General features: G+C 41.6%; 2 protein-coding genes across 2 annotated transcripts; both read right to left on the reverse strand.

Annotated features, from left to right (window-relative positions):
- Positions 1-527: 527 nt before the first annotated feature.
- On the reverse strand, positions 528-7,110 carry ecrg4a (ECRG4 augurin precursor a). Its single transcript, XM_085383559.1, has 4 exons — positions 6,897-7,110; positions 3,735-3,776; positions 3,440-3,609; positions 528-1,122 (listed from the first exon to the last, which is right to left on the reverse strand). The coding sequence occupies exons 1-4, from the start codon at positions 6,964-6,966 to the stop codon at positions 973-975; spliced, it is 432 nt and encodes a 143-aa protein (XP_085239685.1). The 5' UTR covers positions 6,967-7,110; the 3' UTR covers positions 528-972.
- Positions 7,111-13,541: 6,431 nt separating this feature from the next.
- Positions 13,542-14,553, reverse strand: otos2 (otospiralin 2). Its single transcript, XM_085383431.1, has 3 exons — positions 14,475-14,553; positions 14,246-14,310; positions 13,542-14,126 (listed from the first exon to the last, which is right to left on the reverse strand). The coding sequence occupies exons 1-3, from the start codon at positions 14,549-14,551 to the stop codon at positions 13,906-13,908; spliced, it is 363 nt and encodes a 120-aa protein (XP_085239557.1). The 5' UTR covers positions 14,552-14,553; the 3' UTR covers positions 13,542-13,905.
- Between the last annotated feature and the right edge of the window lie 6,189 nt (positions 14,554-20,742).

Raw genomic sequence — 20,742 nt, forward strand, 5'->3', positions numbered from 1 at the left:
TTACAGACTGTTGGCCTGCACTGGACCTACGATTTTAGTGTCAGTAAGGCCGCCTTACTGCAGCTTGTGTGACAGACGAGCCAGAATCAGAGGCAACAAACTGAAGGCAAGAAACTTGCCTCAATCTACTTTCTTTTGTGAATTTATGCTTTTGCTATTTAAATCGCCGACATGAGAATTCTGCAAACAGCTTGCACTGTGCATCTGTGCTTTGTGTTTACTTTGTGTTTTGTCTGTAGAAACAAGCTATCTGAATTTGGTTTTTTTCACTAGATGTTTTGTCCTTCGATCAGTGGCGTGCCGGCACCCTGTTGGCTGTCCATGCAGCGCACCGCAGGGCTGGGATAAACCTAGAAAGACTGTTACAGATTTGCTTTTCACAACATCTTCCGTGTTTGTTGATTAATTATTTCGGGTGAAGATGCTATTTTAATAAAATATTTCCAATACTTTGCGTTTGATGTTGATGGTTAAAGACACTCACCTACTGTTGAGTCAGATTTAAGAAAAAAAACATGGCAGAGCCAAAGAAGTACAGAGCTACGTCTTTATTTACAGGTAAAGGCAGAGAGGAAACCAGCTGTAGTTGTCGGGCAGGTGGATGTCTATGAATAAAAATTATTTTAGAATTAGTATGTAGAAAGAGAGAAAATTATCATGAGAAATATATAAAGAAGGGGGTCAAAGGATGATTTTCAAGGGGCTACACTACACAAAAGACAGAATACCTGTGAAGTACTTGAACAGGTGTGAGACTAAAGAGATAGAAGGCGACTAACTGAAAGATCCAAAACCTTTGGTGCTTGTATTCTCAATGCAGTGAGTGCATAAATCTGCTCATAATGCAAATGATTCCTTTTAGTACACCTAATTTAAAGTTGGAGTGAGGGTATGTCTCCTGGGAATGAATGCTGCTTAATGTACCACACTCTGATGGGACTGATATGCACCCAGATGTGTGCGTGTCTGTGGTTAATAGTAGTCGTAGTTAACATTAGCGCCGTGTCTGTAAGAAGAAGGATCTCGCGGGGCAATGGGAGCGTTTTCATCATAGTGGTGCTGACGGCCGGGGTCGTTGGCACGCGCGTGGTCCCTCCAGTACGCCATGTCGGCCTCCAGCCTCTGGTGAGACAAAAACACCACGGATGTCACTTGTTAATAAACTCAATAGAAGTCTGAAGCCAGCAGACGCACAGGGTGCTGATAAGATGACCACCAAGACTGTCAGCAGGCATAGCTGTGGCAAACAGACCTGCATGAAAGGCAAACGCTGAAAAGGCCGATGCTATGACAGCTTTGGCCTTTTAAAGGAAGCAACAGCAAATGGCATTAGCACAAGGTGTCAACATGGCGCTGTTGGAGAAATACTGCTGTAGCGGGGTGAAACACATGCTGTCAGCTGTCAGAAATGGCAGCGGGGAGCTACTTTGTGCACTCGGCTCTCCTTTTTCTGCGTTCCCTTCGCTCCTTAGGGTCCCCGGTGAGTTCTTTTTTTTTTTTTTTTTTCTTTTTTTTTGGCCTGTCCCGTTTGGCTCTTTTGCCATCAGAATTGTTGTCTAAAGGCAAAGAAAGATGCCCAACGGATTTACTTTACCAAATTGACCATCCCAGCCTTGCCGTAATGGTCCATTTGATTCACCTTTTATTGTTTATTTTATTTTCACTTACTGAATACGGGACAGACTTGACTGGGGGAAAGAAGGTGAGAAAGAAAGAGGGAAAGAGAAACAGCTGAGAAGAGGGACGGGGGAGAAGGGCAAAAGACAAAAACCAACAGAACGGGCAGAGAAAAAAAAATGCATATATCAATCACCTGGATCACCTGCTGAGAAAGAAAAAAGAAAGCAAGCAGAAGAGAACAAGAGTAATAGAATAAACAACATCACAATGATATATGGGAATATGACAGTAAATACTAAATGTTAAACATTATTGTGCAGCACATAAGATCAACAGAACACAGTGTGCTTTGAGGTAGGAGCCAAAAAGGGTGTAGTTTGTGGGTGTGATCACCCGTGTGTACACCTGTGAGCATGGACGCGTTTGTTTTTTGTTTTTTTAAAAGGTTCCTTCATGTAATAATCTGCTAGAGGGTGTGGGGGGGCCACAGCCCCGTCCTCCAGGGCGTGAAGCAGGTGTGGAGGAGATCAAAACTCCAGACATCCAGAGGCCCCCAGAACACAAGAGACCAAGGAAGACCAACAGAGGGGCAGCTGCGCCACTGTCCCGGAAAGAGCTGAGGAGAGTCCCAGATGAGGGCTCACTCAGCAGCCGCGGAGCAGAAGCCAGGGGGAGTTGCAGTGACGCGCCCGTGAGCTCCGCCGGCAGCCAGCTGCGCCTGAGTGACCGAGCCCCAGGCCGAGAGGCCGGGGGCACCCCACCTCCGAAGTGGCCCGAGCGAGCCCCAGGCTCCAGGCCCCGATAAGCGGCCGCCAAGGAGTGAGCCGGTGTGTACCTGGACGCCCATCCCCGGACACCAAGAACCACCAACGCACCGATGTCTGAGGGGGTCCGCCACTGGCAGGGGAAGTGGTGGTAGGGGGAGATAGGCCTCCAAACCTTGGAGGGCCTGAGATGTCCCCAGAGAGGTGGCGCCTGACACCCAACCTGACATATAGACACAGACATACAGGCACACACAGATACAAACATCCATTCCCACCCTCATGCTCTCATATGCACTTACTCCACACTCAACCAACGTGGAGACAGACATAAAGAGACGTTGTACACATGATCACACTCCCCAAGCGTACTCTACAAACCGGGTCTAGGTGCCCCCGCCCCTGGAGGGGGGAACTGCACCCAGACCCAGGTGGTGTTTCCCTTTTCCCTGCGGTGGGGGGAGGCAGACCGCCCCGACTCCGCAGCAGCAGGAAGGCTCCACACTCCAGACCGCAGTCGGACGGCCAACTCCTCCTCCTAGTCCTAGCCCCCCTGCTCCAGCAGATCGCAGAGAATGGGGGTGAGAGAAGACTCCAAACCTCCCTCCACCCGCTCATTGTAATGTTGATGCATGTGTGTCCCCGGTGAGTTCTACACGAGAGCCGCTGACCTGGAAGAAAGCTGAATCTGGCGCTGTAAGTGGGTTTCTGCTTGTGCGTGAGAGAGAGGAAATTCATGTTGTCGCGTGTTCAGCCCTGCACCTGTACTTATCTGTTCATGATTTGGCCTTTTGAGGAATGTTTCAAGCATCGTTCAGCCATCAGACCAGTGTTTAACTGAAAATGTTTGTCTTAAAAACAAATGAGATGAATGAAAGGTCTCAACTTTTTGTACTCTCTGTGTATGTGTTTGTGTTACTCTCATACAGTTATTTTTAAGTGTTCCTCTTGGTTTTACTCGCCTAATCCGACATTACTGAATAGTTGTAATGGTATTTTACTATAACATAAAGTTAGTCTTAAAGTTGACCTCTCTCAGAAGAAACATAACTCACCTGCTCATCATATCCCATGTACATAAACTGCATGATCCACTGCTGTACGTCCGGTCTGCTGCGATCCCAAAGGTTCCTCTTGGTTCTGCTCAGTTTTGCCAGGAACTCTTTGGCTTTGGAAGAAGGAACTGCAACTGAGGACCGTGATGCTGCAGTACCAGTTCCTGCCACTGGATGGAGGCACAACAGGGGGTGGGGGGTAAGAAAGGCATGGTATTTTGAAAAATACTTAATGTTGTTGAGTTTTCTATCAGCCGCACAAAGACAATGTTAGGTACGTGTTTAAGGATGTTACCATCTCGCTTCAAGATCTTGTGTAAGTGGCCGTCGCTGGATACTGTAAAGGAGAGTCAACAGAGACATAATGAGCTGCAGTACAAATGCTTTTCTTCGTGGCAGGTATGTTAGACTGGTGATAAATAATAAAAACAACTAACTCAGATATAATTAATCTTTAAAACAGCCACACATTTTAACCAGTCAGCTTAAGGTGTCTGTTTCTTTCTGATGCCATCTTCACAAAATTATAAATACTATTCATTTATACACACTCACTGGATGATTTGTTAGCTACACCAAACTTTGCCTTCATAACAGCCTTCATTCTTAATGACACAGATTCAAAAACATTCCTAATTTTTTGACATGACCGAATGACACAGTTGCTGCAAATTTGCCAGCTACATAGCCATGATCCCGCTCCACCACATCCCAAAGATTCTCTATTAAATTGAGATCTGGTGAGTGTAGAGACCATTTGAGTGCAGTGAACTCAAACATACAGAAGAGCATGGTTATTTTAAGTGGTTACTTGTTGCTGTTGCTTTCCTATCAGCTTGAAGCAGTCTGGCCATTCTCTGGCTGCTGACCTCAACGAGACATTTTCATGCAGAGAACTGCTGGTAACTAGATAATGTATCTTTTCTTTGTTCATTCTCTGTAAATCGTACAGATGCCGATCAGCAGTAACACTTAGACCAGACTATCAGTCACTAACAACTGCTCTGCATTCAAAGTCACTCACATCACTTTCTTCCTCATTGTGATGCACAGTTTGAACTTCAGCAGATCGTCTTGACCGCATCTACTTGTCTAAATATACTGAGTTGCTGCAATGTGATCGGCTGATTAGATATTTGAGTTAGCAAGCAGTTGAACATGCGTGCCTGACAAAGTGGCTGGTGAGCATCTGTCCGCATTTCTTTATGTTGTTTGCAGTGCAGCAGTTTTTCTGGTTGGCATCAGTAGTTTTACACCCTTCACTTGTGCTTACTCAGCCGGCAAGTTGCCAACTCGCATCCAAAGAAAGCAGCTTCTGGCAAATTTGCATGTAAATAAATGTGCTGCGGTCACTTCCTAGATCTCTTCTGGCACACTGTTGACCCAATGTTTGGAGCACTCGTGTCCAAGAGTTCACCAAACCAATCTAGTCAGATGACGTTTTACTGCACTGTATTGAGCCCCGTGCATTTGGGTGATGTTTCTGTAACTTAGTCTTTTGTTTGTTTCGGAACATTTAAACAGAAAACTGAGCTCAACACCGGAAGATGCACAGAAATACAGCCGTACAGGCATTTCAGTGGCATAATTCGAGATAAAGTTGGAGAGAAGTAGATTTATTCAGAATGTTCTCAGTACTGCAGCAGCTTGGCCTTCATAATGTACTATTAGTCATTATTAGTCATTATTTCCACAGCTCTGCAGTGGTGTAATTATTCTTTTCTCTAACCATCATCATTAGAAATGTGTCCACTTCCTGACATCTTTAATAGTGCATCAATCTGCTGACGTTCAAGGTCCCTAGATGATTTATCCTACTGGCTCATTTACTGACCTACTCTGTAGTTCCAGCAACTAATCAAATGATCAAAATCCAGCTTTGGTTGTTTGAGTACCTACAAGAGTCCTGACAGCAACTTCATCCTTGGTTTAACCTTTTTGCCTTGCAGATGTTATCATGCTAACATGATAAACTGTGATTCATTCTCAGAGAGGAATGGGCAAACTGCTTCAACTTGGTAGGAATATAATGGTAACTAAAATAACCAATTACAACAAAGGCATGACTGAGAGCGTCTCTGAATGCTGTTGAACCTTGAAGCAGATGGTGTACAGCAGTAAAAGCTTACTTCAAATACCACTCCTGTCAGCTAAGAACAGGAAACTGAGGCTACAGTTTGTACAGGCTCATCAAGACTAGACAGTGGAAGACTGAAAAAATGTTTCCTGGTCTCACGAGTCTCTATTTCTGCTGTGACACTGGGGTGGTCTGATTAAAATATGCCTTGCTGACAATGTCCATGTGTGTGACCACAGTTTACCATCTTATGATGGCTATGGAATAACACACAAATCATCTCGAACTGGTTTCTTGAACATGGCAATGAGTTCACTGTACTCAAATGACCTCCACAGTCACCAGACCTTAATCCAACAGAGCACCTTTGGGGTGTGCCGGAACAGGCGATTCCTGTCATGGATGCACACCTGACAAATCTGCAGCAACCGTGTGATCTGTGAATGAAGTGTATTTTAGCATGAAAAAATTAGCATTGCACTGTACCTAGCAACCTCACAGAGCTGCTTGCATGAGCCTCTGTAAGCAAAGCTATCTGTTGAATACGTTGATCAGTTTTTAAAGTCTGATTGTGCGATACCAGGGCATGGTGGCTGTACAGCAGGATGCTAAAACCCATCAGTCCTAAAACTATGCGTGATGCATGTCCGGAAACATCGTTTGCTGTAGAAACCACATGGTTTGCAGGCTGGTGCTTCAGACCATGAAGTTTGAGGAAAACCATAAATAAGCAGAAGCACATTCCCTTTTTTTCAGAATGACTTTAATAGTGTTTTCCTCAGCTATTTACCTTCACATTACTGTTTCATATCATAGTTAGGGCCATTTAAGTGTTGGATATCTTGTTAGATCACTGCGTATTAGTTAACTTTGTCTTATTCTTCAGACTTAAACAAACTTTAATTTTAGAAGAGATCCTTTTCAGATTCAAAGATGCAGGGATTGTTTCACTCTTGTTTTATTTAAAGAAAAGCTCTTTATGAGGCATGTGTTTGTAGGCTTTTCAACAGAAGATTATTGAAGCAGATGTGAAGCACATGTGAGTTTGCTCAGATGGATTTTTCATTTAAAGTGACTTTAAATCCTGTCTATGTGGAACCTTCTTACAAAATAGAATGAACTGAAAACAAAGACGACTTTGCAGGTTTCTAAAATGCATTTCAGAAGGGATCAATTGCACTTTAAGTTTGTGGAATATAGTAAAATGATCCTTTTTTTCTTAACAAATGTAAAGAAATGCATCTTTTTAACTAGTGCCAGTGCAGTTAAAAAGAAAAAAAAGCAGCTGCAGAAATAAGACCTAATGGTATTGGAAACACTCGAGTCAGTAAAAGATGTAAACTTAGAAGAAGCCAAAGAAAAACAAAAGATTTTGCTTACCTCTAAGAGCTAATAATGTCAGCAGTACAGCCAACCCCATTACCCTCAAATAGAAATGCTGGAATGCCATGTTGTACCCACTCACTCTTTCCAGATCTCCTTAAAGGCAGCAACTGTGCAAAAGCATTTGCACAACCATAAGAATGGGCGGAAACCCCGACTTTCCAAGTGGAAACTGGCCTGTGGAATGGTTTCACCTCCTTGCCTTCAGAAACACGACTGCACCTGGGAGGGTTTTTTTCTCCCCCTTAAGTGAATTTTCATGTGTGTACCAGATACTTTTCCATCTCCAGCTCAGTGTGTGAGCAGCGGGGTTTGTGGGAATGCAGTTTGTCATGTGGGTTTATTCTGTGGAAAAAAACATTCCAGATTTTGAGCCTTTGCAAAGTGAAGTTGGTTAACTTCAGCTGCACCAATATGTTTTTATTTAACAAGAAATGTTGCTACACTTTCTAAAGGGATTCAAACTGTGCAGCTTTAAATCTTTCTGCATTTTTAATGCATATTTCTAGCAGCAATTTCCCTTCAAAAATGCACTAAAATACCTGAGCAGGAACCCAGAAAGTGGAGAGAGCTGCTTGAGTTTTATTTCGGCAACAAGTCTGTGACCAGCAGTGAGAATCTCTTTGCTCTTGTGTAAACCTTCTAATCTTTTGCAACTACCTGAAGGACAGAGTGACGCTGTGAGTCTCAAGAATGTATAAAAAGCAACATTCAGGTGAAGAGAAGGTGAAATGACTGAGTGGCTGCAGCTTGAATTATCTTCCCTCTTCCATATTTTAAATTCACCAGCTGAAAGTGGAGACTTTCAATACAGCCACATTACATCTAATCAGTTTACACATATACTGGCACCTTTCAGCCAAGCGGTATCTTACTCTATAAAACCTTTTTGATGTGAAACATATTTGCATGTTAATGAATTCTATTTAATTCTACAGGGAGTGCAGAATTATTAGGCAAATGAGTATTTTGTCCACATCATCCTCTTCATGCATGTTGTCTTACTCCAAGCTGTATAGGCTCGAAAGCCTACTACCAGTGAAGCATATTAGGTGATGTGCATCTCTGTAATGAGAAGGGGTGTGGTCTAATGACATCAACACCCTATATCAGGTGTGCATAATTATTAGGCAACGTCCTTTCCTTTGGCAAAATGGGTCAAAAGAAGGACTTGACAGGCTCAGAAAAGTCAAAAATAGTGAGATATCTTGCAGAGGGATGCAGCAGTCTCAAAATTGCAAAGCTTCTGAAGCGTGATCATCGAACAATCAAGCGTTTCATTCAAAATAGTCAACAGGGTCGCAAGAAGCGTGTGGAAAAACCAAGGCGCAAAATAACTGCCCATGAACTGAGAAAAGTCAAGTGTGCAGCTGCCAAGATGCCACTTGCCACCAGTTTGGCCATATTTCAGAGCTGCAACATCACTGGAGTGCCCAAAAGCACAAGGTGTGCAATACTCAGAGACATGGCCAAGGTAAGAAAGGCTGAAAGACGACCACCACTGAACAAGACACACAAGCTGAAACGTCAAGACTGGGCCAAGAAATATCTCAAGACTGGTTTTTCTAAGGTTTTATGGACTGATGAAATGAGAGTGAGTCTTGATGGGCCAGATGGATGGGCCCGTGGCTGGATTGGTAAAGGGCAGAGAGCTCCAGTCTGACTCAGACGCCAGCAAGGTGGAGGTGGAGTACTGGTTTGGGCTGGTATCATCAAAGATGAGCTTGTGGGGCCTTTTCGGGTTGAGGATGGAGTCAAGCTCAACTCCCAGTCCTACTGCCAGTTTCTGGAAGACACCTTCTTCAAGCAGTGGTACAGGAAGAAGTCTGCATCCTTCAAGAAAAACATGATTTTCATGCAGGACAATGCTCCATCACACGCGTCCAAGTACTCCACAGCGTGGCTGGCAAGAAAGGGTATAAAAGAAGAAAAACTAATGACATGGCCTCCTTGTTCACCTGATCTGAACCCCATTGAGAACCTCTGGTCCATCATCAAATGTGAGATTTACAAGGAGGGAAAACAGTACACCTCTCTGAACAGTGTCTGGGAGGCTGTGGTTGCTGCTGCACGCAATGTTGATGGTGAACCGATCAAAACACTGACAGAATCCATGGATGGCAGGCTTTTGAGTGTCCTTGCAAAGAAAGGTGGCTATATTGGTCGCTGATTTGTTTTTGTTTTGTTTTTGAATGTCAGAAATGTATATTTGTGAATGTGGAGATGTTATATTGGTTTCACTGGTAAAAATCAATAATTGAAATGGGTATATATTTGTTTTTTGTTAAGTTGCCTAATAATTATGCACAGTAATAGTCACCTGCACACACAGATATCCCCCTAAAATAGCTAAAACTAAAAACAAACTAAAAACTACTTCCAAAAACATTCAGCTTTGATATTAATGAGTTTTTTGGGTTCATTGAGAACATGGTTGTTGTTCAATAATAAAATTATTCCTCAAAAATACAACTTGCCTAATAATTCTGCACTCCCTGTATATACAATAAATTCTGGATTTCTCCTCTTAAAGACGTTGTAGTTCTGCCTTTCAGACAGTTTTTCCTCAATTTGATGTGGGAGTAATCTCTGATACAGAAGTCTGAGTACAGAAGCCCCGCTCACCTGTTATTCAAAACTTCAGATTGAAAAAAGTAGCCAATCAGGAGACGGTTACCTAAAGCTAAAGTTGGCTGTGCCAAGCCTCAGTATAAGGCAAATATGATGGATTTGTAGTCTGGATCCCGCAAAGCTTCTCTGTAAAGTCCAAGAATAAAAATATGGAGTCTTTAAAAACCTTCAGCTGCTGGAGTCACTGTTGTTATTCGCCTACCTCAGGGGCTTTAGTTCATCTGTTGTTGTGTGAATTACCTGGAGTGGTTGTAATACAGGTTTTCTAGCTTTTGTGTTTGTTTGTCACGCGGCTGACTGAACATGCACATTACTGTTTCTGCTGCTGCCTCCGTGCTCCACACAGCAGATTTACAGTTGTGGTCAGATGCTTGTGTCAACTCATCACTGGCATGAAAGTCATGGTAGTTTGGGGGCTTTTAATTACTTCTTTGAACGGTTCATTTTCCAGGGTGGAATGATTGTACAGCAGACATCTTTAATGACTTTAAGAAATAAGAACTGAGTGAGCATGTTATGTGGTATAATTTTCTAACTGAACACAGGGTCAAGGCTTGTGTATATGTGAGCTCAAATCTTTTAATAAATGGTGCTGAGGGTTCTCCAGGTCCAAGGCCTATTAACTTTTTGTTTGTGGTCATGACTGACTACAACTGGTAGTTTGTCTTTGCCAGCATAAAAAGGACTCATTGATCAAAACTCGAAAAACAGGAAAGTCCGAAGAACTCAGTGCAAATGTAAGAAGGAGAATTTTAGATTTACACAAGGGAGCGTGTGAATTATAGAAAATCCAAAACTTATGCACCAAATTCTTTTTTCTTTCTAGTCCTTGGAAAAAGCTTGAAAACAGCTCACAGTCTCAGATAAGTAACTCGTGGCAGTTGTCACTGTGTTTGTCACCAGAATGAAAACAAACAAACACTTTTAGAAGACTCATTTAGAAATTCAAATTTGACTTGGCTTCGGTTTGTCATATAATGAACGTGTGTGGGACTGTGTTTGGTTTGGAACAACAAACAGCCTTCGCGTCTCTCAAGGGTAGAGCTGGAATGCAGGAAACCAGAAGCTGGCTGATGACTGTGCAGCTTTCGCCGTGAGGTTTGAAAAGAACGGATAAGACTCGAGTAAACAAAAGACAGAAAGAGGCGAGATACGGAAGGTCAAAAAATTATTAAAACGGAGGAAAAGCGTGAGTATGAATATGTTCAGAAAGGGTTTTTTGTATTTTCTTCACTCAAGCTCTTACAGAAATGGCTTTATAAAACAAGCACTGCTGCAGCTGTGTGCTCTTCAGACACAGACACAATTCAGCTCCTTGCTGATCAGACCAACAAAAAAAAAAAAAAAAAAAAAAGAGCAAGAAGTTGTTCCTTCTGATCTCGACCGGCCGGGTGAATAGCTGAACGCTGTGAACCTCAGTGAAAGAGAAATGCCTCCACTCTCAATTGAGGCTTGTCTATAGAAATGATTGCACAGGAGTCTGTCTTAATCACTTCATGCACCGAGTCCTTGGGCAGGAAGGAAAACAAAACCAAATAAAGATGCTTGTGAAGTTCTTTCTGTACCTGAGCTTCAAAAATAGTTTTGTCTGAAAGCACCTCGTCTCTGAGAACAATGTGAAACAGTTACAGTTTTAAACTCTGCACATAAAATGTTCACAGTAAAGGCAGTAAGACTGTGAGATATGAAGGTCTGAGAAGGAGAGAATCCTGCAGAAAATGTTTACATAGTTGTTGCACAGACTGTCCTGTAATTATGAAAGTGTTTTGTGTGAACTGCAGATTTATTAATCGTGCAATCTGTCATTTAATTGTTAATTTGTTAGTTAATTACAATAGGAAAAGCTCTAAAACCTATGAAAATGCACAAAATGCACAAAAAATGTAAATCTATGCACTCCCTCACAAGTCCAGTGGGCCGGATTCGACTTGATTCAGGCCCTTGGGCCTTATGTTTGAAACCTATTTTAGAGCCTTTGTGTTATATTTTGCTCTGTGGACCACTGTAACTCTGACACACTGGAACAAGGGAGGAAAAACAGAAAAGTGGAAAAAGATGAAGGGCTGAAATTATGTTTCTGACAGAATGAAGAACTTCACAGCCACGAAACCTTCATCTGGCATCTGTTTGATCCTGCCCAGTTAAAGAACAGCAAAGGTTTGGGATATGACTGGCACAGGGACTCCAATTCAGACACAAAGCTTTCAAAAAAAACTTGACACAAAACTTGCATTTGCTCACAGAACCTTGAAATGAGCATCTCTGCATCAGAGCATAACTGGGAAAAGATAAAGTCAAAGAGGTAATCCTCTCATACTGTATATGCCAAAGTGCCTGCTGGTAGTTCAGGAAATTAGGAGCAGGAGCATCATAAGATCTGAAAAATACACTGAACTTTGGACTGAAACACAATTTCCTCTTGTCGGTCCTTCACTCTTGCCCTCCGCACTTGTCTTTGCTCCCTCCTCACCCCTTCTCACACTTGATTTGACAGTCTGTGTGTTATGACCCGAGGCTGACACAGACATCCAAAATGTCTCTGAAAGGTAACACAAACCGGTCACTGGAAAAAAAAAAAAAAAAAGAGGTGCCAAAGTAAATATCAGACTAAACTGAAAGGCCCTTTTATACAAAACACACCTTATTTCAGAGAACGCTTTCCCTTTCTTTGACCCTCTGAAAGTGCTATAATGCTTTTCCTTATTTTTTAATTTTATATATACATTCGTAAGATTCTCTCTCTCTCTCTAGATACAACCTCAGATCAACCACAAAGCGTGCCATATTACATCACATCACATCACATCACTATTTATCTAAAAAAAAAAAACAAAGCTAAAATGAAGATCTGCTGTTGAAAAAAATAAGTAAACCCTTCCTATTTCCATGGGAATTATGAGTGGTAAATATCAGCCAGGTGCTGCCTGTCAAATGCGCTTGATTCATGTACCATCAGTGAGCGTGAGTGCCTCTGTAAAAGCAGAGGTTCTGGCAGTTTGTTGGTTGTGAGCCTTCAGGTGTGCATGAACACAACACCAAAGAGGAAAAACGTGAGCAATGATCTTAAAGAAGAGAAGAGAAAGCGACGTGTCAGACTCTACAGGTCTCAGCTAGAGTGAAGTTCAGACGGTGCGATTAGAAACAGATTGAACAAGTATGGCAAATGCAGCCACCTGCTGAATTTGGTACCACAGCGGTGGTTACTGTGGTGATTGTTACATGTTTTGCAGGCACAGGACCTGGGCACCTTGCAGTCATTGACTCAACCATGAAACAGGAGCAAATCTACAAAAGAATGGCAGAAAAAGAAAAGGATCAACATGTTTCAATGGCCAAGCCAAAGCACAGACCTCTACATGACTGATGTGCTGCGGTAGGACTTAGCAGAGCTGTGGATAAATGAATGCCTGCAAACCTCAATGAACCTTTTAAAGAAAACTGGGCCAAAATTCCTCAGCAATGTGAGAGACTGATAAACTCACAGAGGAAATAGTTACTTCAAATTACTGTTGCTAAAGCTGGTTCTGCAAGCTACTGAATTATGGAGCATATTTAGGTTTTCGCAGGACTTGCATCCATTTTGCCTTCATGATTCTTCATGGCACAGATTCAAAACACAGAGCAAGGTGCTGGAAACTGTCCTCGGAGACTTTGATCTCATGACAGCGTCACATCCTTACACTTCCACAGTGTGAGTCTCCTGTTCCACGACACCCCAGAGGTGCTCTGTTGGAGTGAAGCAACTGCACAGTCAGCAGTCTCCACCTCTCACTGTGTTTTTGCATCTACTGAGCTAAACTGTCAGCACGTACAAAATATACTCAAACCAGCAAAAAGTAAAAGTGCTCATTTAGCACTAAAATAGTTCCTGTGACTGATAATGTGATGTTATTGGAGTGATTTGGTTTTCAGGTACTTTACATACAGTTTGAGTGATTTACTCCACGGCACAAATGGGAAGAGAAGGAAGCACAAACAAAGCTGTGCTGCTGCAATTTGCTCTAAATTTATTTCACTCTTTGTGCTTTATTTTTAATGACTGCAGCGTATCCCAGGTGTCAGTGAGCAAGAGGTGGGATAACCTCGACCATGTGCCAGTGTAATACAGACAGAGTAAAGAAGCTAAAGTACGATGCTCCAAGTTTATATCTACTTATATAATTCCACATTATATCTCCCTGCTGTAAACATGTTTAGATAAAATGCATATTGACATTGTTTTGGTTTTTTTGCAATGTTTAAAGCATGTAAGAAACTCTAATAACAATGATTATCATCATATGTGATGATTTTTTCCAGTAAACATCTAAACAGGTAATACAGGTAACTTCTTCCTGTACTAACATCTTTCAGTTTTCCATCTGTACCCTTCATCTCACTCCTCAGCCTCAGTCTCAGGCTCGGGACGGTCATAGCCCAGCTCGCTGCTGATGGGGAAGTGAGCCCAGAAGGTGCGAGCCAAGTCCAGCATCCCATTATCGGCCGCCTGGGCTCGCAGCTCCTCCAACCATCCGAAAAAGTCAGATGACCACAGGCCCCAGTACGGCACGCTTCGCTTCTCCCTCTCCTCCCTCCTGCCAGCCGCCTCGCTCCCCTCTGAAAGCAGACGGCAGTGTGAGCGCACATTTCACACCTCGTCTCTCATCTCAGAATATCTACGAGTCACAATAGCAGGTCCACTGATGTGTAATGCATTATACGAGCTGCAGACACACCTGCAGGAGGCAGGAAGCTCAGCAGCAGAAGAAAGAGCAGCACTGACACGTACGGAGCATGCATGCTGAGAGACAAAACACAAAAGACGTCTCATGAATGCCATCTCAAAAGCAGGTACAATTTCCACGGGATTATTGCATATTGTTTAAGAAATATTCACATCACAGCCGACTGCGCGTGTCTATAAAGAAGAGAAATGTTGTCGTGTGTGGATCCATGTTGTCTTACCTGACCAGCAGAGAATTCAGCTTTAGTCCTGTCCTCTGTCCTTCTTCCTCAGACTGATCTGAGCACGATGACTGCATCTCGGTTTAAAGGTGAGAAAAAGGCGGACATGTTTGCTTTTCACATTTTGCCTCCCTTCTTACCTCTCATGGTCCTTTGCCAAAATCCTCTAATGTCAGATGGGTAAAAGATTCCTGTGTAAACGGGACTGTCAAGAAAACATTAGCAATTATAGATTTGGATGAGGATGTTCTAATATCTGATGGAGCCGATTAAAGAATGAATGACTGTAATATAACCAGACTGTCACAACCATCAGCAGTTAAGTGTGACATCTGTGGCCTTGATTTTCTTTCAAGTCAAAAAGAAGTGAGAAAAGCAGCGAGAGGAGAGGAATGAAAGCACATTAAAAAAAGACATACACACACACACACACCAGGTGGTTTTCACACCTGCTATTCAGACAGTCTACACCAGCATTGAGCCAAAGGGCATAAAGTCAGTTGGCAGGTTTTGCACCCTCAAGTCTTCTTCTCCCCTGTGAAATCTGCTTCATTCATTCATGACTGAATCCACGCCGTGGATCAGAGGAGCAGCGCTCTGATAGAGAAGACGCTGCACAAAACTTCAAGTGATCTTTAGAGGATGAGTGAATGTTATTGACTTACTGAGAGCAAATCCGTTGAAAAGACCAAAACAAACAATAGCTCTCGAAACTTTGACTTCCCTGCACCTCTCCTTTCTGCTTAAATCTTAAAAGGTACCTCAGGCATGTAGTTTTACTTTTTAAACAGGCTCAGTTAATCCCCAAAGGATGAAAGCCTGAATGAATAATGGTTTTATCTAACCTTTGTTTAACCACGGAAACACCACTAAATTTAAAAAAATGACAGCGAGCGGAGCAGTAAATTGTAATTACCACAAGCTTAATTAAATTTCTGTTAGAAACTGAAGGTTTATTATGAGCAACCTTTAATAAAGCTTTTTTCTGCAGTCACACTTGGTTGGATTATAAAATTATTGTGAAAACGTGCAACGAGTTTGCAGTCTCATTGTCTTCCAAGCAATTATTTTAAAAGCAAAGATGAGTTTGAAGACTTGAAGTCAGTCGGCATCTTTAAAACGACTTTGGTGAATCAAGATGACACAAAATCAACGACAGGAGCTGAATGCAGCCGAGCTGGCAATTGCATGTAATCTGATTGGGATGCTGTCTCGATTAACTGTGATAAAAGACAGAAACTGTGAACCTGCTGCCATCCATCCATCACTCCAGCTTCCCTAATCTCGCTAACTGCACGTCTTTGGACTGTGAGAGGAAGCATGCAGACACGAGGCAAACATGCGAACTCTACACAGAAATAAGCCAGCTAGATGGCGGCTTGTAACCTAATTATATTCTAATTATATTCAAAGTAACGACAAAATCTGAGAGATTTTTTAAACAGAAATTTCCCCACAAATAGTGACATAGTTGCTGCTGCAGGATGATATAATTGCTCAGCAACTTTTATATGACAATATAATGAGAATCCAACCAGATTCAGTTCGATTACATTTTATTTATATAGCACCAAATCACAACAACAGTCGCCTCAAGGTGCTTTATATGGTAAAGACCCTACAAAAATACAGAGGGGAGAAACAGATGAGTCATGTTGCATGTTTTTATCCACTGTAACAGGTGTTTTGTGGGTTGCCCTTGGGTTCTTTCTCACCTCTGACAGTCTCAGCTCTTGGTGTGATCTTTGCCCACTACTTTGTTTGTTGTGTTGTGAACACCCTGGTCTATAGAAATGATTCTGAAGCCTTTTCTTTGGGGACACAGGAAAAAGTGTTGAACAGATTCTATGTATCATTTTTCATTTCTGAATTGTAAAAATTGACTCCAAGCAGGTTTTTCTTAATTTTGAAACTCTGACAGCATCACGCATCCTCTTTTTAAATATTTCTTATATTTATTATTTTTAACACTGGATTAATCTGTTTTCCTACCTGCAACATCTGTGCTTCCACAAGTGTAAAAGACCTATTTTTTTTCTCCTACAGCCGTCTCATTTGTCTTTTTGTGTTACCCAGCATTCATTACTCCACACTATCACTCCATGGGAACTGCAAACTTTTACCGCACCAACATACCCTTGTGTCACTTCGCATTTTTGTTTCCAGTTTTTAACCAGGTGGTAACAACTGTGGGGCTTATCCAGGATCCGAACAAAGCAAACATTTTGAGCTCTAGTTTTTGATAAGAGAAATCTTTCTCCTTGTTGGAATCTGGACAGATTGAGTTGGTTCACACTGCTTGCTCTCCTGGCAAAACACCATAGCTTATCTCTTTAAAAAACTTTTTGTTTGTATTTTAAGGTTTCTGTTTACGTGAAAACTTTTTGACATTTTGGGGGGTTTAAATAGGCTGAATTTGACTGAAAGGAATGTTTATAATCACAGTTATGTGCAGGGCTGATGAGCCAATGGATCATCGTTAAACTGCAAATTCTCAACACATTTTAATGCTAAATCATGTGACTTTTACTTTCCTCAATAATGAGTCATTAGAAAATACACATTTTAGTTTTTCATGTATTTTGAAACTGGGTTTTTATTGTTTTTGGAGAGCTGGGATATAAATGTGCCCAGCTTTAAAGCACTTTGGGTCAGCTTCTGTTGTTTAAACGTGCTACAGGTTGTAAAACAAAATCTGAATGTAACAGTCAACACAAAAAAGTTCAATTTTAATAATACATGCCTGAGGTATATTTTAATTTAACACAATTGTTTGGGCTAAATACTGAACTGAACGATATTGATACTTAGTTGTTCAACTATATTTACATATGAGGCCAGATAATACAGCCAGTTAAGTTAACCTACTTGTATGTCTTTATGATGATAAATGCATTGATTATCTCTCATTTTAAACTAATATATTCAGACAAAACTGAGGTTATTGAACTCTGCATGACATTATCTTGACCTTCAGTAACACTGTGAGAAATCTTGGTTGGTTTTGACCAGGATGTTTCCTTCAATAATAAACACATACATGAGATTACCTTCATTAATATGCACGATATCTTTAAAACTGTAAATGTCCCGTCTCAGATTGATGTTGAAAAACCAGTTAAAGCATTTTCACTGAGAAGCCTTCAGCTGATCCAAACCCCTGCAGCGAGCGTACCGACAGGGACTAGAAAGAGAGAACATTTCTCCCACACTGGCTTCTCTTCATTGGCTCCCTTTAAATCCAGAATTGAATTTAAAATCCTTCTCCTCACATAAAAAGTCTTGAATAATCAGACCCTGTCATATTTTAAAGATCTCACAGTAGCATATAATCCCAACAGAGTACTTCTTTCTCTGTTAAACAGACATCCTCTCCACTTTTACGATTTGATAAATCTTATTTTACACTGATATACTCTGACTGCTTTGAGGCTTTCCATAATGAATTGAGGGTTTCTTCTTCACTCATCTCTTTTCACTCTCTCTGTGTTTATGCATCACCACTCTCCACATCTGCTCATGGCGGGCAGCCATTCCACCCTGAGCCTGGTTCTGCTGGAGGTTTCTTCCTGTTAAAGGGAAATTTTTTACTTCCTACTGTCGCCAAGTGCTTGCTCATGGGTGTCATATGATTATGGAGGTTTCTTTCTATATTCTAGTGTATTTACTTTACAGTATAAAACGCCATGTGTTGTTTTGGTTTCCTCCCCCAGCATGTTGACAGCACTATGTGGGAAAGCAGATCACTGGATCATTTGTCTACCAATGTTAAATTAAACTTCGGCTTCATCTTGAAGAGGTCGACCAGGTGGCCTATTTTGAAACAACAGATTTAGTTGTGCAGGCCACATGGGGGTGATATAAATAACATTATTGAGTGCGTGACAGTTTTTAAGAGGATACCACTGTCACAACCAGGATGGCTGTTTTTCTAAAAGAAAATGACCTACAGACAAGTATCTGCTGATGGATGGATGGATAAATAAATAAATAAATAAATAAATAAATAAATAAGAGGAGACGTTTGGTGACAAGAACAAGCTGAAAAGGGTACAGTTTGACCTTAAGGTGAGACACGGGGAGTGCAAGGACTCCCACAGACGAGCTGGCAAATAAATTAAAGCAAAACAACATCAAGAGAGGTGTGGATAAGCATGAGGCAGATTATAGACTTTGACATCAAAGATCATGAGGAAGGGGAGGGCAGGGTAGATAGGATTGGTGTGAACGCAGTGCTATGAAAAAGCATTTGTGTCCTTCTGGATCGCTTAAATTTTTGCACCTGTGTCAAAGACAACCTGAGTAAACACAAAACGCAATTTTTAAATGATTTCAGTTCTTAAAGGAGAACAGCTTTCATACCCATCTCGCCTGTGTGAAAAAGTAATTACCCCTTGTTAAATTATGAATTGATTGATGTCATTGAGGTGATTAACAACATTTTTTCACAAAGCTGAGTTCAGCTTCATTGGCACAACATATCACTTAAATGAAACCTGACAAAGTGAAGGAGGCTAAACGATCTTAAAAATCAACACATACCACAAACTAAAGAAAAAGCTGACAAAGTCACTGACACCGATTAATCTGGAAAGCATTACACAGTCATCACTAAGGCTTTGAGAGCCACAGTGAGAGCCATTATCTATAAATGGAGGAAAGTGGGAACAGTGGTGAACCTTCCCACGGGGGACTGGTCTATCAAAATGACTCCAAAAGCACATCAATGACTCATCCAGGAGGTCACAAAAGACCCTAAAACAACATCTAAGGAGCTGCAGGTCTCTCATGTCGCAGTTAAGGACAGATTTCATGATTCAACAATAAGAAAGAGACTGGGTAAAAATGGCATCCATGAGAGAGTTCAAGGAGAAAACCACTGCTGGCCAAAAGGAACACAAAGGCTTGTCTCACATTTGCCAAAAAAACCCATCTTGATGACTTTTAGGAAAATACTTTGTGGACTGCCGATACAAAAGCAGAACTTTTCGGAAGGTTTGAGTCTCATTACATTTGCTGTAAAACTAACATAGCAAATAATAAAAGATCACGCCAACAATCAAGCATGATGGTGGTTGTGTGATGGTCTGAGGCTGCGTTGCTGGACTTGGGTTCTACATTGGGACGATGATCCAGGACACACCACCAAGTCCACTTCTGAATGGCTCAAAACACAAAATAAAGTTTGTGCAGAGGCCTGGTCAAAGTCTGGATTTACATTGAGATGCTTTGGGATGACGTCATACAGGCCACGCTTCAAAACCCTCCAGCATAGCTGAATTCAAACAATTCTGTGGGCCAAAATTCCTCAACAGTGACAGGAAAGACTCCAGTTATCCAAAATGCTTTCAGCCAAGGGTGGCACAATCAGTTAAAAGGTTTAGGAGGCAATTACTTTTTCACAGCGCCAGGTAAGTTTGGATAAGCATTTCCCCTTAATAATAAATCATGATCTAAAAACTGCATTTTGTATCTTCTCAGCTTAGCTTTGTCAAATATTAGAGTTGGTTTGATGAACTGAAACATGTGAGACGAATAAGAAAACAATAAATTAGGAAATGGAGAAATGCATTTGTGCTCTCTGCTGGATAAGCCGTACCTCAATATTGAAATATTGTTTAATCACATATTTAGTGATCCCCCGTTTGTGTTGTGGCCCCTTCTCTCAGTTGTCGGTGCCGCACACTGATGGCCACAACTCTGCTTTCAAACAACAACTCTGATTGTCTTTGTGTCAGTGGGGTATAAACATGCTGTGGAGCTAAGAAACACAAACGTCTTCATTAATTTAATGTTTCTGTTTTTCCACTAGAGACGGGGAGTCGACTCAGCTGCTACGAACACTACAAAATAAGAACAATACCAAAATAAGTGACTGTGACAATTCGATTTGAATTACTCTAAACTACAGCAGTCAGTCAGTAATGATGCCTCTCTCTGCTGAGCCTTTGGTTGCTTTGAGCTCACTTTCCTTTTAAATCAAGTACACTAATTTTAGATAACCATTCACGTGTGCTCCCCTGTTCACCAGTTTATTCTTTGGCCAGTTAACCCTGCATTATTATTGAAGACGAATTTTGAAAGAGGCTGAATGAAAATCAATGAAATTGCTGACATTCAGCTTTAGTTTAATTCATTCAGATTAAAGACTCCAGGCAGTGTGAGTTGCCAGAACAACCAAACACATAATCCTGCTGCTCAGGTGAACAGTTCAGGTGACAATCGAATAAGCCCAATACTGCCACCATGTGGGGAATTCTGCATACTG

The sequence above is a fragment of the Rhamphochromis longiceps genome, linkage group LG16, assembly GCF_057381845.1.
Source record: "Rhamphochromis longiceps isolate RC_006_pf linkage group LG16, R_longiceps_female_GT1.1, whole genome shotgun sequence".
NCBI classification, from domain to species: Eukaryota; Metazoa; Chordata; class Actinopteri; order Cichliformes; family Cichlidae; genus Rhamphochromis; species Rhamphochromis longiceps.

What these genes read in the sequence shown, in the direction of transcription:
- ecrg4a (XM_085383559.1), bottom strand. Translation starts at nt 6,966, where the DNA reads ATGGCATTCCAGCATTTCTATTTGAGGGTAATGGGGTTGGCTGTACTG. An exon ending in CAAGATCTTGAAGCGAGATG is followed by an intron (nt 3,610 to 3,734) that starts GTAACATCCTTA and finishes GCCTCCATCCAG; the next exon opens with TGGCAGGAACTGGTACTGCA. An exon ending in ACATGGGATATGATGAGCAG is followed by an intron (nt 1,123 to 3,439) that starts GTGAGTTATGTT and finishes TTGTCTCACCAG; the next exon opens with AGGCTGGAGGCCGACATGGC.
- otos2 (XM_085383431.1), bottom strand. Translation starts at nt 14,551, where the DNA reads ATGCAGTCATCGTGCTCAGATCAGTCTGAGGAAGAAGGACAGAGGACA. An exon ending in CTGAATTCTCTGCTGGTCAG is followed by an intron (nt 14,311 to 14,474) that starts GTAAGACAACAT and finishes TTTGTCTCTCAG; the next exon opens with CATGCATGCTCCGTACGTGT. An exon ending in GAGCTTCCTGCCTCCTGCAG is followed by an intron (nt 14,127 to 14,245) that starts GTGTGTCTGCAG and finishes GTCTGCTTTCAG; the next exon opens with AGGGGAGCGAGGCGGCTGGC.